Below are 18107 nucleotides of genomic sequence, written 5' to 3'. Positions count from 1 at the left end.
AGAAAGCATATTGTTCAGTAGCCAATCTTGTGATATAAAAGTTGTTTGGTAAAACCATGTGGACAGTTGTGTGCAGCATTGCGGATTTTGTAGAGAAAAGTGATTCTTGTGATGTCATTGCAGCGTGACGTTCGTGCGTGATTCTGTTTACATGATCATTTTTTTTGCTTTGCTTGATTGTTTCTCATGTATGTCCTTTAGAATGGCACTCAGCGGCTTTCTAAGCATGGCTCTGTGGCTGACCGTAGCCTGGTAGGTCAAAAACAATGCAAGAGTATTTCTTATGATGTTCTTGTGGATATTTGTGCAAATTATCTCCCATTTCATGAAGTTGTAACCCTAATTTTGCCCCTCAAAATCAATAAAGGAGAATGTCAGATCAGTGAATCTAAGGCTTCTTCCACACAGCTGAATAAAATCCCATATTATCTGCTTTGAACTGGAATATATGGCAGCGTGGACTCAGATAACCCAGTTCAAAGCAGATATTGTGGGATTTTCTGCCTTGATATTCTGGGTTATAGAGCTGTATGGAAGGCCCCAGAGAGATTAAATGCAACCTTCTCCTTTATTTCTCAGTCCAATTAATTCTGGGTAAATAGGCATTTATTTGCAGCTACAAGTATGATAAAAAAATAATCATACCCACACATTAAATGTCACAGGTGCAATTGTCACTGGAGGTAATTTGCAAAGAATGTGGTCTTAAATTTTCTACATAGGAGTAACTCCTTCAATGATTTGTCTCCAGTTTGAAGTAGCATTGACTAAGATGTGACAAAATATTGAAAATTTGATTATTCATAAATTTGGTTAGTATTGCCTCTAGGAATTTCTTGGTCCTCCATTGTGACTCTGTGGTCAGTTTCTGGTGGAAGTTATGCTAGAGGACCAAGAGATTCCTAGACATGATGATGATGATAATAATAATAATAATTATTATTATTGTTATTATTATTTTATTTCTTACGCGCCTTCTCTAGGAATTTCTGGATCCTCTGGAACAAATCTGTGGTCAGTGTCCATCAAAAGTTGACCCTAGAGTTGAATTGGAGGACCCTGAGACTCCTAGAGAGGCCTTCTTTCCAGGTTTTCCTACTTTTACAAGGGTCTTACAACCCTCATTCAAAAAATATGGAGAGGTGACTGTACTTCTGCTTTTTATTTTCTTTATTAGAGATCAATAATATTTTTAAAAGTAAACATTTCCTTGATGAGCATAAAATAAACATTGAAAAAATAATTTAAAATTTGAAAAAAATGCTTACATATGTGAATATGTCACATTGGCATTCCCACCGTAACAAGTTTTAATCCAGATGTAGTCAGACTTATTGAACTTGGTTGGCCTTAAGGTAATCATGATCAACATATTCCACTGATTTCAGTGAATCTGCTTGAAGTAAAGTTGAATTGGTCCTATCTGGAGCTGGCAATCGATTTGGAGTTGTAATATTCATCTGCATCTCTCATATACTAACCTCTCCTTTGGCTGCTTGGTGGCAGAGCGCTTTAAAGACAGTGTTTTAAAAGGCTTTTGCTTCTCGATGTTCTTCTGTATCTCATACATTTGGAGAGGGGGTATTTGTTTTTGCATGTTTCAGCTTGAACACATCATTTTCAAAGAATAGAAACACAGTGAGAATGTATTTTTCCCTTTTAAAGTGATGTGAACATGCTGGAATAATGGGTGGGGCCTCAATAAAGGCACCAATGCCCTCCAGTCTTTGAAGCAAAGCAGAGTCAGTCCTGGCTGACTGTATTTCAGAGGAAAGAACTAACAAAACCATCTCTGAAGATTCCTCTGAAATGCATGAGATCGCTGTAAAGTGGACAGGCGAGATAAAGGAACATATGCACAAGAATGCATGGCCAAATAAGGAAGCACTTAGCTGAGAGCAACAATTGAGGAAGTTCTCTGGAAAAGGAGCAGCTGACTCAGGAACATAACTCAAAATGTTGTAAAACATCTGCATTGAGATCTTGGCCTCACATTCATTGTGCTTCACTTGAGTGCTTCTTTTTTTGGACCAAGACAGTGCAAAACATCTTGCAGGGCCTAATTATATGGGATGCTCAGTTGCACTGAAGTAAATTCTAGGGTTTGTGTTTCCTTGATACAAAATGCAACTGCAGAAGCTTTGGAATATAATAGACCAGTGCCACTGAAACCATTGGTATGTGAACCAAAGCCAGTCCCCAAACCACAGGTTGTCGAGAATTGAGAGTTTCCAGGAATGGAAGACCCAGTGGGCACCAATATGGCCCCAGTTCCTGGCACAGTGGGAAAAAAGCAATTGGCAGCTGCATCAGGGAGCTTGAGGTGCACTGAGATGAAAGAGAGAGGGGTAGGGCAGAATGACAGAATTATTTTTAACCATCAAACTTTACTGTCATATTTTTCCCTTCTTCATCTCTGAAGCAGTCAAGAAAGTTTAGTTCAGAGTCAGTCCAGGGTCAAATCAACAGTCAGTAACCAATGCCAAGGGATAAGCAAGAGAGTAGACAATGAGTTGTTCCAAAATTTCTAAGCTAAGAAATCCTAAACAAAGTCCAAAGTAGAATCTGAAACCCAAAGTCCTAGATACAGTTCGTCACACAAGGTCTAAGAAATCGAGATCACAACTCCAACAAAGACATTGCTGCCAGCAACTGACTGCACCAAACCCCAGCTATTTATGCTGGTTTTGCAGCTGTTCCCAATTACTGGCCCTCTTTTCTGCCAAGCAGCTGGACCTACACACTTATATTCCTTTTTTCTGCAGCTCAGGGGCCTGCTCCTGATCTGTAGCCTGAGAAGTGGTGGGTTCTGCGCTCTCCACCTGAATGTGCTGCTGCTCTGTGTTTGACTCCAGCCCAGATGCTGGAAGAGGCAGTCCCTCTATAAGAGGGACTGCCTGTTCCTCTGTCATTATTCACTGTCATATTCACTGTCATTTCCCCACAAGAACTTCTGTCATGTTTAACCTTGGAAACAAAAGGTAATTTCCTATACCTTTTCACTCACCATCAAATAGTCAATATTTTTACTGGAAGAACAGTCATAGAATCATAGAATCCTAGAATTGGAAGAGACCTCGTGAGCCATCCAGTCCAACCCCATTCTGCTAAGAAGCAGGAAAATCGCATTCAAAGCACCCCTGACAGATAGTAATCCAGCCTCTGTTTAAAAGTCTCCAAAGAAGGAGCTTCCACCACACTCCGGGACAGAGAGTTCCACTGCTGAACTGCTGTTTGGTTTTTCAACCATGGGAATAAAAACACATAGCTTCTGAAGGATAGCTCCTCTTTATTTTACCCTGCTCCAGAGTTCATAGCCACAGAATATCAAAAAGGGGATTATATGATAGGTTCTAATTTCCTATTTGAGGAGCCCTCTTCTTAGAAACATCTGCTGCTTTCTAGTTATAGCTTGCCTAAGTTTCTTTATCACTTTGTCTGACTTTAGATTTTTTAGGAACTTGTCAGACAAGGAACAACAGAACGGTTGTGCAGTACATCTAACTAGTGGCTGGGTTTATCAGAGTAAACATTGAAGGCATCTCCTGTACCTTTAATGCTTGTTCAGAGGAAGGGACAAGCATCTCACCTGCTGAGATTCCGTCTTTTGCACAGCCATTAATGGCACAAGAATTTCTTCAGTTTCCCCTTCGGTATCCCTACTGGTAATCCTAGGAGCCATTATACAGAAAACACCCTGATTTAACAGTTTCTGCCATTTTCAGGAAGCCTGGAAGCATGCCATTGAGAAAGCCAAGCACATGCCTGACCCCTGGGCAGAATTTCACCTGGAGGAGATTGAAACCGAACATGCCACGCGTTACAGGTCTGTAGCTGGTTCTGATTCCAGTTTTTATTTATTTATTTATTTATTTACAGTATTTATATTCCGCTCTTCTCACCCAGAGGGGGACTCAGGGTGGATTGCAATGCACACATACACGACAAACATTCAATGCTGTTTTTAGACATACAAGACATACAGACAGATAAAGGTAATTCAGCATTTTTTTCCAACTTCAACTCCTGGAGGTTGCTTGATTTTGACCACTATGATACCGAGCCTTTGATCATAGTGTTTCCTCCTTGCTCTTTGATCTCCAGCATTTTTATGGTGTCATAAATTAACCTCTCCACTTTAAGCAGTGCTTAATTTCTCTACTCACAGCTCAGCTCTTTTAAAATTGCTTAGGTGAACAGTAAGCTGGGCTATTAACAATTGGAAGCTCAAACCCGACTCGGGCTTCAAACTTGCCACCTTCCAGTCGGCAGTGATTTATTGCTGCTAGTGATTAACCAGCTGTCCTGTAGCCCAGCTAATACAACACTAAGTGTGTGGCGCTAAGTGACGCTAAGTATGTGTCTTTGGACTTAACAGGTATGGAATTCCATTCATATAAGTTTTCTTTAAAAAAAACATGCTGAGATTGATTGATTGATTGATTGATTCATTCATTCATTCATCCATTCATCCATTCATTCAGTTTATCCTGGTCTGGGATCCAAAGTGGTCTTGTAAAACATTTATTTTATGAAATATAAAAGAGCAACCAAATCGCAATGCTATTTAAAAGTATGTAAATTAAAAGCAGTTTAAAATACAATTAAAACATAATTGACAAAATGCAAGATAAGTCAATAGAGAGAGATTAAAATCCACCGTTCAGTTGGAGCTGGTCTTAGTGGTGCCGCAGGGGCAGAAATGAACAGGAAGTGATAGCAGGTTGCTGCAGACTTCTGGTTGCTGTACAGACTGATTAAATGAAATGAGTGATAACCAGATGGCTTGTTTTAATTAGCAGTTATGTTTATGACCTTTCTCTTCATGCCTGAATAGGGGTTTTTTCTAGCTTACTTGTTCTCCATGTTAGTAGTTGTTATGATACTTATTTATTGTATCAGGAGCAAACCAAATAGTTGTATTGTATTTAAAAAAACACATACAAAGTTTGCAAACTTGGCATTCTATTAAATGTCCTTTGACCAGTAGCTGGCCACTTGGAGAGCCTCTGGTGTTGCTATAATGATTGATATACGGATGTTTAATAATTTATGTTACAATTGTTTTTAATTGCCCTATACTTGTCTCGTGATGTTTTGTATTGATGTTGTTCACCGCTTTGAGTCGCCTGAGGGCTGAGAAAAGCGGTATATAAATAAAGTAAATAAATAAATAAATAAGAAGGAGGTCCACCATTGTGCATGTGTCAGGGCTCAGGCTACATTGTAATAGGTGATCTGTGCTTTGCTCTTCTCCACACTCTCATGTCATGGACTCCACTTTGTAGCTCCATTTCTTAAGGTTGGCTCTGCATCTCATGGTGCCAGGGCTCAGTCTGTTCAGCTCCTTCCAAATCACCCAGTTTCCTGTGTGTCCAGGAAGGAGTCTCTCATTGATTGAGGTTCTGGGTTTTAGCCTGCCACTTTTGGACTCTCGCTTGCTGAGGTGTTCCAGCGAGTGTCTCTGTAGATCTTAGAAACCTATTTATTGATTTAAGTCATTGGCGTGATGGCTGATATCCGAACAGGGGATGGGCCAGAGATGTCACTGTCTTGGTCCTTTCACTATTGGTTGCTACTCCCTGATGGATGCCAGGTGGTGTAATATTGTCTAAACAGTGTAATTTCTCCAGTAGTGTAGGGCGTAGACACCCCATGATAATGCGGCATGTCTAATTAAGAGGAGCATCTACTGTTTTAGCATGATGAGATGTGTTCTACACTGGGCATTTATACTCAGCAGCAGAGTAGTAATGTGCAAGGGCAGATGTCTTCATTGTATCTGGTTGTGATCCCCAGGTTGTGTCAGTCAGCTTTCGAATGATATTGATTCTAGCACCCACTTTTTGCTTGATATTTAGGCAGTGCTTCTTGTAGGTGAGAGAACGATCCAGGGTAACTCCTAGGTATTTGGGTGTGCTGCAGTGCTCCAGTGGGATTCCTTCCCAGGTAATCCCCAGAGCTCGAAATGCTTGTCTGTTCTTAAGATGAAAAGCACTTGTCTGCATTTTAGATGGTTTGGGAATCAGCTGGTTTCCCCTGTAATAGGCAGTAAGATCACCTAGAGATTCAGAGAGCTTCTGTTCAATCATCTCAAAGCTCCCTGCTGGAGCGGTGGTGGCATGATCGTCAACGTAGATGAAACTCTCTGTCCCTTCTGGCAGTGGCTGGTCATTTGTGTAAATGTTGAACATTGATGGAGCAAGCACACTCCCTTGAGGCAGGCCATTCTTCTCTTTTCCCCATCTGCTTCTTTGGCCTTGGAATTCAACAAAGAAGTTGTTATGATGTAAAGAAAGAAAGAAAAACTGAGCAGCATTAACAAAATATATCATGGAGCTCTTCTATAGTACCAAGTTAGTTGCTTCCTCAGTTAAAAATAGCCTTCAAGAGGAAAGCCTTCAAGAGGAAAGTCTTCAAGGCTGTTCTGAATGCATGAGGAGGAACCCAAACTGTGAGTTCTCTTTCGCTCTGTATAGTTGTAACACTTTGATTCTGCTTTAACTCCCATGGTTCCATTTGTAAGAGGCAATAGTTTCATGAGTGGCTTACAATTTTCTACAGGAAAACTATAGTTCTGCACCAAATTAGAAATGGCAAGGCAACTTCGGATACAGCCGTGGCAGTTGAAGTGGCATCACGTTGTGAAATTGTGCGTTATCAAACAGACCCAAGTCTCTTAGAAGTTCCACAGTTTTGGGGTCACCACTGAGAATCTTTTCTTCATATTCCTCAATTATTTTAAAAATGGACAGTTTGAAAAAAGCTCTTGAGGCTTATGGGGAGGAAGGAAAGATGTGTACTCATCTCTTTTACTTACCCTAGTTTTGGACACTTTGAATAGGTCTTTTTGTTGTTGTTGTTGTTGTTGTCCCCTTTGTCCCAAATGATAAACAAAACGCACAGTATACTTTAGGCTTAATCTAATTAGTACAAAAGTGCTTCGGGAATATTTTAATTCAAAGCTATTAATAGTTTGACCTCTTGGTAACAGGCTGTGCTGCTCTCTAAGCAATTTTCCCTTCACTCACACGTACGTATCTCTCTGCCAAGCACGACCAGAATGTAAATCTCAGCAAAGACCAGCAGGAACACTGACAGAATACAGACGTCTGAGTTGGGCGCAGCCCTAAAATGCGGACTTGCGTCACTCATCCCTATCCAGTGTATGTAGATGTGACGTGTGCATTCAGTGTGAAATTTGACCAGCTAGTCTTCTGCTTCTGATACTTTGGAAGTACGTGAGAGCCCCCTTTGCCATCACCTGAGCATTCATTAAACCCGAAAGTGCCACTGTGGGGTAGGAACATAGATAGACAAAACTATGGCCAAGTTCAAGACTATGTTCACCACCACTATAGCATTAGATCTCACTAGCATAGCAGTGCTGCACTTTTTGGATCACACTCTTTCACAACCAGCTACACAATGGGAAATCAAGACATTCACTCTGATGTTTCACAACACATTGTTGAGATCACACTTTTGACAACTTCCAGACAATGACAGTAATTACTAATGTAACAGAGCTTGTGCCCACTGGAATAGAATATCATCCTTGACAGTAGACTGATATTACAATTTTCAATGTATTGAAATCCAGAAGCATGTGGACAATTTCAACAGAAAGGAGAAAACCATGAAAATAAACAAAATCTGGCTAGGTAAAGGTTTTCCCCTGATGTTAAGTCTAGTTGTGTCCGACTCTGTGAGGTGGTGCCTATCTCAGTTTCTAAGAGCTGGCGTTGTCCATAGATACCACCAAGGTCATGAGGCCAGCATGGAGCTCTGTTAAAATCTGGCTACCAGTATTTTAAACAACTCTAAAATCAGGACAGTAAATAAAGATCAATATTCAAAAACAGGGGAATTCCAAACTAGAAACAATCACGGCCAGCTAATCACCTCCTAACAAAGGATTCCCCCAGGCAGGAAGCAGCCAAGCTTTGAAACTGCAAGGCTATTCAATGCTAAACAAGGTGATCAATTGCAACATTCACACTTGCCTCAAGCAGACAAGAGTTCCTTCTCCCACCCTGGACATTCCACAGATATCTAAACCCCACTTGCCTAGTTCCCAAAAGACCTCACAACTTCTGAGGATGCCTGCCATCGATGTGGGTGAAACATCAGGAGAGAATGCTTCTGGAACATAGCCATACAGCCTGGCAAACTCATAGCAACCCAGTAATTCCGACCATGAAAGTCTTCAACAACACACTCTCCCTTGTATTTTTTTTCTCTCCCTCCCTCATTTTTTCCTCTGGCTTCAATATTTCAGAAATTTTACTTTTGTACTCCAGATCGAGGAATCCACTGACTGGGCCTTTTTTGGGAATTGTTGTCCAAAAAATTAATTTTCTCTGGAGTGAACACAGGTTAGATTTGGTCAGCTTTGTTCTTATCCTTGCTGCACTGTTGTTGTTTTTTAAAGAATTATATTCTGACCATACTTAGTGGAGGAGCAAGTATACACATGTAACAAAAAATAAAATCTGTTTCAGGGATGGCACAGTTTGTGCCAAGCTCTGATGTAGAAGCTACATGTGCTCTTGCAACATTTTTGAGAACAGAATCTGTCGGCATTGCTCACATTTGGCAGTGCTTCACTTATAACTGATCTAGCAGTGCTGTTTCAGTTCAGCCTGTAGCTACCTGCACCTGTTTTGATGATAAACAAAAGCCTCCAGGGCAAAATAACCATGCAGTTACATGTTGTCTTGCCCTTTATGCTCTCCCGTGTACAGAAACAAACTGAGCGTTCATCTCCAGAGAACGTCTAGCGCATAGGGGTTTGTGATTATATGTGAGCTATAAAGGCCTAGTGCTCTTTCAGTATGCACAATTATAGCACTATGATTCTAATATAAGTGCCATGGAATCCTGGAATCTGGAGTTTAGGGAGAGTATTTAGAATTTTGTGCCAGAGAGCAATAGGATCTCAATGAACTGCAAATCCCTTGATTCAGTTGGATTATCACAATATTTTCTTAATTGCCCACAATGCCCCTGATGTCACATTGTGCATTTTAATGACCAGATTTTGGTGTTTTACCTGTTTGACAGATATAATGCTGTGACTGGGGAGTGGATCGAGGATGAGGTTCTGATCAAAATGGCTTCACAGGTGAGGACAGACTCGCCTCTGACTCTTATCCTTAATTTTAATAATATATTAAAAATTGGCACAGTGGGTTAAACCCTCGTTCTGACCAAAAGGTTGGTGGTTTGAATCCGGGGAGTGGGGTGAGCCCCCATCTGTCAGCCCCAGCTGCTCATGCAGGGACATGAGAGAAACCTCACACAGGGTGGTAAACATCCAGCATCCCTTGGGCAATGTTCTTGCAGATAGCCAGTTCTCTAACACCAGAAGCTACTTGCAGATTCTCAAGTTGCTCCTGATACTAATATATATGTGTGTGTATTATTTTATTTCTTTTTCACCCTGTAAAGTGAATTCAACTGAGAACGAACAACTAACCTAAGTGCCCTCTTTTTTTAAAAAAAAATAGTGTTATAAAATTGTTAATACAAAGAGAGATTGTAGATGTCGAGTAATTTTCCATTGGTTGATTTGCAGTGAACAGTCTGACCCCATATTCCATTCAATTCTGACTTTATTGGCATCAAATTTAACATTTCTGGTGAACCCTCTATAGACTTAGATGGATGGGTTTAAATTTCCTGATAGTACATGCAGGGATTTTCATTTCTACATAAGCTTCAGATGAATGATGATCTCTGTATTACTTTCCAGCCTTTTGGCCGTGGAGCCATGCGGGAATGCTTCAGAACGTAAGTGTTTCTATTGCTCCTTGTGATTTTCCTTTTGTTGTTGTTGTTGTTGCAGAATGGGGAAATGTGGATCATTCTGCTTTGATATGTGAGGTCAGTTAGCATTAATTCATTATTTTGCATGATCCATTAGAGCGGTGATTCCCAATCTGAGGTCCTTGGACCACCAGTGATCCGCAAGAACTAAAATATGATCCGCGGCCTCACCATTACTACGCCCTTGCAACAAGAGTGACTGGTTTCGCAAAACCCTCTTATAATGCCGAGGCTTATTAAATATGGGTTTCTGTGGGCGAGCAGACGGCAACTACTGGATGGCATATATTCTGTATCAGAAACTAGAGCTGATGTGGTCTATCCAATGCAATTTTCTGAATCAGCACTCCAAATAACCAAACCAAAACTAAAGTTGACAAAAAAACCTGATTCGTAACCTTTTTGGTACTAATGTTGGAGAGTGGTCCCTGGTCAATTAGTTCCTCGTAAATAAAGGTTGGGAACCACTGCATTAGAGTAAGGAGAACAGCACAAGGAGAGTAACTGATACTACTCCTAAGGCTGCATCTACACTGCCATATAGTCCAGTTTCAGAATCACCTGATTTATTAATGCACAATAAATTAATAAATCCAATGTATGCAATGAATGGGAAAATATGCATACAATTTTCTGCTTTGGCTGCAAAATAATTTGACTTGCTTTGGGTAATAAACTCCAGAATGTGGGTAAATAACCAATAATTGAGGCAGGAAAATATCAGCTGATGGTTCCTTTGTACTTTCACTGTCAGAAGCCAACGTAGCCATTGAATCTCTCACATTAAGGTCACAAAGAAATGTCTGGGGGGAAAAATTGAATGCATTGCCTTGGGATGGCTCTCCTTCATTGGAGAACCTTCTTATTGAATGCAGTGTAACCTTCCTCCAAGTAAATATACACCAGAATGCTATGTGAATTGCTGCTCTTAATAATAATAATACTTTATTTATATTCCACTCTATCTCCCTGAGGGGACTCAGAGCGGATTACAGTATACACATATATAGGCAAACATTCGGTGCCTGTTATACAGTGAACAATGACATACAATACACAAACAAAAGCAAAAAAAATCCCTTTACATCTCTGGCATCTGGAGACGATTCTCAACTCTGGCCATGGAGAGGTGGTCTTGTTCCATTTTTCCATGCCGAGGAGCCTGTTGTCCATAGACCCTCCTGGCCGGGTTTGCTCGCTTGGCTGTATGGGTGCCTTTTACCTTTCTGCCGAGGCAATACCTATTGATCTACTCACATTACATGTTTTCAAACCATTGGTTGGAGCTAGGGCTAACAGCAGGAGCTCACCCTGACCTGCAGCTTCTGGTCAGCTTCTGGAGGGGCCCTGCTCTCGGTCCCACCTCTTTCGCAGTCGCGATTGATGGGAACGAGGGACAGGGCCTTCTCAGTGGTGGCCCCTCGGCTCTGGAACTCCCTCCCAATGGAGATTAGATTTGCCCCTTCCCTCCTGACTTTTAGAAAGCTGGTAAAAACATAGCTTTGGAATACTGCATTTGCAGAATGATGACTGAGTCAATAACTTCTGACCACATGGGCGGATGGCGATGAACTTATGATTTATTCTGACGAACTGACCTTTTGTAAGTTGTATAATTGTATTTTAATGTATGTTTGTACTATTGTAGTATGATGTTTACTGTGGTTTATCTTATTGTATTTTAACCCTCTGCTGTTAACCGGCCTGAGTCCCTTTTCGGAGGTCGAGAAGACTGGGTTATAAAAGCTCAAAATAAATAAATAAATAATATATACCCCACAAGCCAGTCGACTATTATAGAGTACCTCTTATAGCTTAAGGAGTCATCATGATATGGAGAACCTCATACAATGTCATACATTCTTGTTATGGAGGTTTCCTTGCACTTCCCTGCTCCCATGTTTACAGAGAGCACTCTGTCCATTTTCTGCATCATATTTATTTTGTCCTTATAGGAAAAAGCTATCCAATTTTTTGCACACTCAGAACTGGAAAGGTGCCTTTAACTATGTGGCCAAGCGATACATCGAAACAGTGAACAGGGATGTCTACTTTGAGGATGTGAGACTCCAAATGGAGGCCAAGTTGTGGGGAGAAGAGTATAACCGGCACAAGCCCCCCAAACAGGTATCTTTTACAAGAGAAAAAGTAAAATAATAAGGATCAGAAAGAAGGACACTCCCTAGAGTTTGCAATGCAGTTTCTCTGGGATTATTTATGTAGATCTCTTGAAGATATTTATGTATTTAATGTATTGTCGGAGGCTTTCATGGCCGGAATCACTGGGTTGTTGTAGGTTTTTTTCGGGCTATATGGCCATGTTCTAGAGGCATTCTCTCCTGACGTTTCGCCTGCATCTATGGCAAGCATCCTCAGAAGTTGTGAGGACCTCACAACCCCTGAAAATGCCTGCCATAGGTGCAGGCGAAACGTCAGGAGAGAATGCCTCTAGAACATGGCCATATAGCCCGAAAAAACCTACAACAACCCATTTATGTATTTACTTACAACACTTCTACCCTGCCTTTCTTGCCCCAGAGAGGACTTAAAGAAACTATCAATTACTTTACTAAAGATAAATCCATAAATGTTTTAAAGAAAAATTGTAAATGTTTTGGTTGAATGAACCATGTGTTCTCTCCTTTCTATTCCTGCTTGACTCTGGGAGATTTTAATAAATGTCCCATGATAGTGGCCCGTGGGTTAAGGAAAACCTTCCTAAACACATTATATATTTTATTCTTGACCAGAGTTTACCTTACCTAATTCCTGTTTGGGTCCAATGAGATAAGTTTCCTTTGTTACATCTTTCTAACTTCCTTCCTTTTTCTAGGTGGACATTGTCCAAACCTGCATCATTGAAATGAAGAACAGACCTGGCAAACCTCTGTTTCACTTGGAACATTACATTGAAGGCAAATACATCAAATACAACTCAAACTCAGGATTCGTACGCGATGACAACATCCGCCTCACCCCACAGGTGAGTCTTTCCTGGTGACAGTGAGTTAGTAGCCCAGTTGGCTAGTGTCTTGCGCTGGCTCTCAGATTGTTGGTCCAGGAGTAGATGACTGTCCATATTAGCCTGGGGTCAGGGTCAAGGGCAACAAAGAGAAATTGATCTCAGGTAATATCCTCCTGTCATTTTGCAAACAAGTGAAAACTTGGCTTTGGGAGCAAGCATTAGACCCAGCATAATTATCTGTGCAATACAGTTGGAGTTGCCCCTGGATTGATGAATATAATTATTTGATTATCTGGCTGTTGTTACATATGTTGTTTAATGTTATTTTAATTGCTTTTAATGGTGGTTGTTGTTGTTTGGGCATGGAATAATGCCAATTATGTAAGCCGCCCTGAGTCCCCTTCAGAGTGAGAAGGGCAGGATATAAATGTCATAAATCTATATAAATAAAAATGTAATGTTCGTTCATGGGATTAACATACCTCAAAAACCACTGGGTGAATTGACACCAAATTTGGATACAGTACACCTATCAGGCCAACGAGTGACCATCACTCATAAAAACACTGAAAAACACAGTGGAAGAGACTTTAAAAGTAAAAAATAAAAATACATTGCAATGCATGCACATAACCACATAAATACACATTTACACAAATATATACACACGCAAAGCACATATACACAGACTAGACCACAGCGGCGCGTGGCAGGGGATGGCTAGTAAATAATAAATATCCTCACCCAAAAGATGGGTTGCTGAAACTGAATCGCAGTCTACAAGGCATGAGATTTAGAAGTGGGCCTGGCTTCTCTTCTCTCATGAGTGACGAACCTTGTGATTCCTTGCAGGCTTTTAGCCATTTCACGTTTGAACGCTCAGGGCACCAGCTTATCGTCGTCGACATCCAAGGTGTTGGAGACCTTTACACCGACCCTCAGATTCACACAGAGAGTGGAACCGACTTCGGGGATGGCAACCTTGGTAACTGCTGACATGTTAAATCTTCAGCATGATGCCCTGTTAGAGCAGGGGTGTGAAGCTCATTTTCACCACATCAGCCTTTTGCTTGCCTTCAAAGGGCTGTTTCTTGGAGTAGAAAAGCAGAAGAACTCACATATGCATAGAGGTTGATTTTTCAAGTTTTTTTTCCTCAAGAGAAAGTTCCCTCCAGTCAGGACTTGAAAGAACAAGAAAAAGGTTATTGTTACCTTAGGCATGAAGGTCATGAGGTTCAGACTGGAAATAATATTGGAAAGACCATGATCACTGTTTTCCCCCTTAGAATCATATAACTGTTTATATGTTTTAATTGTTTTATGATTTAATATGCTACATTTATGTTATGTGCATGAGGCAGCATTAAATTTTTGCCGTAGTTTGTAAAACCGTTCTTGAGTCCCCTTCATGCTGAGAAAGGCGGGGTATAAATAACGTAAATAAATAAATAAATAAATAATAGAGTTGGAAGAGACCTCATGAGCCATCTAGTCCAACCCTTGCCATGCAGGAAAACTACATTCGAAGCACCCCTCAAGCGCAGAGAGTTCCACTATTGGACAGCTCTTCTTACAGTCAGGAAGTTCTTGCTAATATTCAGGTGGAATCTCCTTTCATGTCATTTGAACCCATGGCTCCATTGAGTCCTAGTCTCCAAAGCCGCAGAAATAAGTCTGCTCCCCCTTCCTTGTGGCATCCATTCAAATATTTAAGTATGGCTATAATGGGAGCACCCCATGGCGCAGCGGGTTAAACAGCTGTGCTGCTGAACTTGCTGATGAAAAGGTTGGCAGTTTGAATCTGGGGAGTGGGATGAGCTTCTGCTGTTAGTTCCAGCGTCTGCCAACCTAGCAGTTCGAAAACATTCAAGTGTGAGTAGATAAATAGGTACTGCTCCAGTGGGAAGATAATGGTGCTCCATTCAGTCAAAAATATATCAGATACACCTGCGACTCTAAGATGCACCCCATTTATATATAGGGGAGAAAAGAGGGTGTTAGCATTGAAGAAATCTGTAGTTGCATTCTTAGCAAGGTTACTCTGGGTATAAATGAACACCAACACCGACACCTATCTAGCAAAATGCCCTTTGGTTTCTTTCTTGCTCCAACTTGCGGCTTGACTGACCACCATTTGGGACTTTGGTCACCAGCTTACTTGGAAGCAGTGGCTAATGGAAAAAACAGCTTGGCATTTCCTCACAAGTCCTCCTCTAGTGCTCCAGGCCAGAAGATTGCTTTGACTGTATTCCTGCATGGTGGGGGGTTGGATTGGATGGCCCTTGTAACCCCTTCCAATTCTAATGATTCTAAAATGACAATAGTTGTTGTCCCAAATCCAGTGACTAGATAAACCTTCAACCAGGGAATAGGATGAGCCTTAGGCACCAACCACTGTCCATGGATGCCAAATAACAACAACAACAACACTTTATTTATATTCCGCCCTTCTCACCCCGAAGGGGACTCGGGGCGGATCACAAGTACACATACACGGCAAACATTCAATGCCATTTGTATAGACAGTACACAGACAGAACAGAAGGAGGTGTTGTTTCGATGCCATGGGCGGTTGGGCTCGAGTCCACAGAGGGGGCTGTCGCTCCATCCTCTATGACGAAGAGCCGTCAGGACTTCCTCATTCCAGCATTTTCTGATCTTTTTTTCTTTATGGTGTTGTAAAACACCTCCCCCACTTTAGTGGTACCTAATTTCTCTAATTACAGCTAAAGCTGTTTTCGAACTGCTTAGGTAAACAGTGAGCAGGGCTGATGGTCGGCCACTCACGCCGACCCAGAGGTTCAAACTTGCAACCTTTCGGTTGATAGATCTTATAGTTGCTGATGATTTGCCAGCTGTATTAACACAGGGGTGGCCAAAGCATAATTTCCTGGTACAATATCCAAGAGCTTAAATATAGGTTAAATAGACAGACACTCCTTTTAACTTATTGTTTGCACACCACAGGCTGCATTGGAAACAATGTACAAATATTGATAACTCCATCTTTTCAGTCTTACAACATGCACATAAAGACATGCGATAAAGAGAAGTGGGTCAGGGGAAATATTTAATGAACGCCCCTCGTAACATAAATCCTCTTTACATGTGAGCATCAGATTTTTGAATGATATGCAGTGCATTGAGTATATGTAGATGTTTCCATAAGAATAACCTGGCCACACACTTGCCAAGTACCCACCTTGCAGAAAGGTTTCTATGGACCTTTGATAAATAAAATAAAAGTAAGCAGGAAGCAGTGAGCCTTGGAGCAATGGTGCATGTAATGATTCTTGGGGCAGCAGCTTAGGCCTTTCAACAGATGATTGCTTTCAGAACTTCAGAAACTTTTGCCGAAGTTTCACATCTCCTGTCACAGTTCCCAGGTCTTTTTTAAGATTGGAAAAAACGACAGCGTTTTCTAATCTTCAAAAAGATCTGGGGACTGTGACAGTAACAGGAATATCTGAACAGATTCACAGGGAAGATTTAGGGCTTTCTCTATCGAAACTGTGTCCTCACAGCTCCTTTTGATATCTCTCAGGTGTTCGGGGCATGGCCTTGTTCTTCCATTCTCATTCCTGCAACAAGATTTGCAAAAGCATGGGACTGACCCCGTTTGACCTCGCTGCCAAAGAGAAAGACGCCTTAGTTCAAAGTAATAAAAAGCTTGTAAGTGCTTTCTGCCTCTAGATCAGCATTTCTCAACCTGGGAGTCAGGACCCCTGGGAAGCAGTATTTTCTGTTGGTCATGGGGTTTCTGTGTGGGAAGTTTGGCTCAATTCTATCATTGGTGGGGTTCAGAATGCTCTTTGATTGTAGGTGAACTATAAATCCCAGCAACTACAACTCCCAAATGTCAAGGTCTATTTTCCCCGAACTCCTCCAGTGTTCACATTTGGGCATATTGAATATTTGTGCCTAGTTTAGTCCAGATCCATAATTGTTTGAGTCCACAGTGCTCTCTGGATGTAGGTGAACTACAACTCCAAAACTCAAGTCAGTGCCCACCAAACCTTTCCAGTATTTTCTGTTGGTCATGGGAGTTCTGTGTGTCAAGTTTATTTCAGTTCCATCGTTGGCGAAGTTCAGATTGTTCTTTGATTGTAGGTGAACTATAAATCCCAGCAACTACAACTCCCAAATGACAAAATCATATATCTGATATACATCCTACATATCGGATATATGATTCATAACTGTAAAATTACAGTTATGAAGTAGCAACAAAATGAATATGGAATGTCCAGGGTGGTAGAAAGAACTCTTGTCTGTTGAAAGTAAGTGTGAATGTTGCAATTGGCCACCTTGATTAGCACTGAATGGCCTTGCAGCTTCAAAGCCTGATTGGTTGCTGCCTAGGGGATCCTTTGTTCAAAAAATAGGGAAATTCCAGAAAAGAATCAATTAGGGCTAGCTAACACCTCCCAACAAAGGATTGCCCCAGGCAGAAAGCAGCCAGGCTTTGAAGCTGCAAGGCCATTGAGTGCTAATCAAGGTGGCCAATTGCAACATTCACACTTGCCTCAAGCAGACGAGTTCTTTCTCCCACCCTGGACAATCTTCCATAGATAAATAAGCCCCACTTGCCTAGTTTCCAACAGATCTCACAACCTCCGAGGATGCCTGCCATAGATGGGGGCAAAATATCAGGAGAGAATTATTCTGGTACATGACCACACAGCCCGGAAAACTCACAGCAACCCACGGCAACACATAGTCTTTGAGTTCCAACATTTTATATGTTGTGACCTTGAGCCAATGTATCCAACATTAACAGATTTGGGATTTAATTCTCACTTCAGCATTTCATAATACCAAAAATATGCTTCAGAAACTTTTCCACCCCTCCAGAACAGACTATTTAAGACACAGAGAGATCACCAATTATGGCATAAGGAACAAAATCTAGGAAAAATTCAGCATTGGATACTTGATATAGTGTTGTTTCAAACATCTGTATATTACATAATGGTTTATATAATGATGTGCAGCAATATTATGTAATAGATATAGAATGCTATTTGTTTTTCTTTTCACTCTTTGAACAAATGGTTTGTGAATTACTCTAGTTCTTCAATTCTAAGGCACATTTTTTCCAATATCAACATCTCTGCAAATGGAGTGGCTCTTAGAATCACAGGTATATCTCGTGTGTTTTTGTTGGTGGTGGTGGTACTGAAATTAGGGTGCATCTTACAATCAGTGGTGCCTTACAATTGAAGAAACACAGTATCATTCCCCACAAAATGGTGGGAAATACGGGATATAAAGGAACAAATACATTCAACGTTGTATGTTCCTTTCTTTC

At 41.1% G+C, this 18107-nt stretch overlaps 1 protein-coding gene across 3 annotated transcripts in view; it reads left to right on the top strand.

Annotated features, from left to right (window-relative positions):
- LOC132782013 (eukaryotic elongation factor 2 kinase-like) overlaps nucleotides 1-18107 on the top strand; it is a 59186-nt gene that overhangs the window by 24006 nt on the left and 17073 nt on the right. For 2 of the 3 annotated variants that reach the window (XM_067461223.1, XM_067461224.1), the window contains 8 exons: nucleotides 202-252; nucleotides 3726-3826; nucleotides 9067-9127; nucleotides 9758-9795; nucleotides 11787-11958; nucleotides 12665-12814; nucleotides 13649-13781; nucleotides 16341-16468. In XM_067461223.1, the coding sequence (XP_067317324.1) occupies nucleotides 202-252; nucleotides 3726-3826; nucleotides 9067-9127; nucleotides 9758-9795; nucleotides 11787-11958; nucleotides 12665-12814; nucleotides 13649-13781; nucleotides 16341-16468 (834 nt within the window). The remainder of the gene's footprint in view (nucleotides 1-201; nucleotides 253-3725; nucleotides 3827-9066; nucleotides 9128-9757; nucleotides 9796-11786; nucleotides 11959-12664; nucleotides 12815-13648; nucleotides 13782-16340; nucleotides 16469-18107) is intronic. The other variant, XM_067461225.1, reaches the window with a different exon arrangement.

The sequence above is a fragment of the Anolis sagrei genome, chromosome Y (assembly GCF_037176765.1).
Source record: "Anolis sagrei isolate rAnoSag1 chromosome Y, rAnoSag1.mat, whole genome shotgun sequence".
Lineage (NCBI taxonomy): Eukaryota > Metazoa > Chordata > Lepidosauria > Squamata > Dactyloidae > Anolis > Anolis sagrei.
Note: the sequence above shows the minus strand (reverse complement) of the source record. Positions and strands in the feature narration are given on the sequence as shown.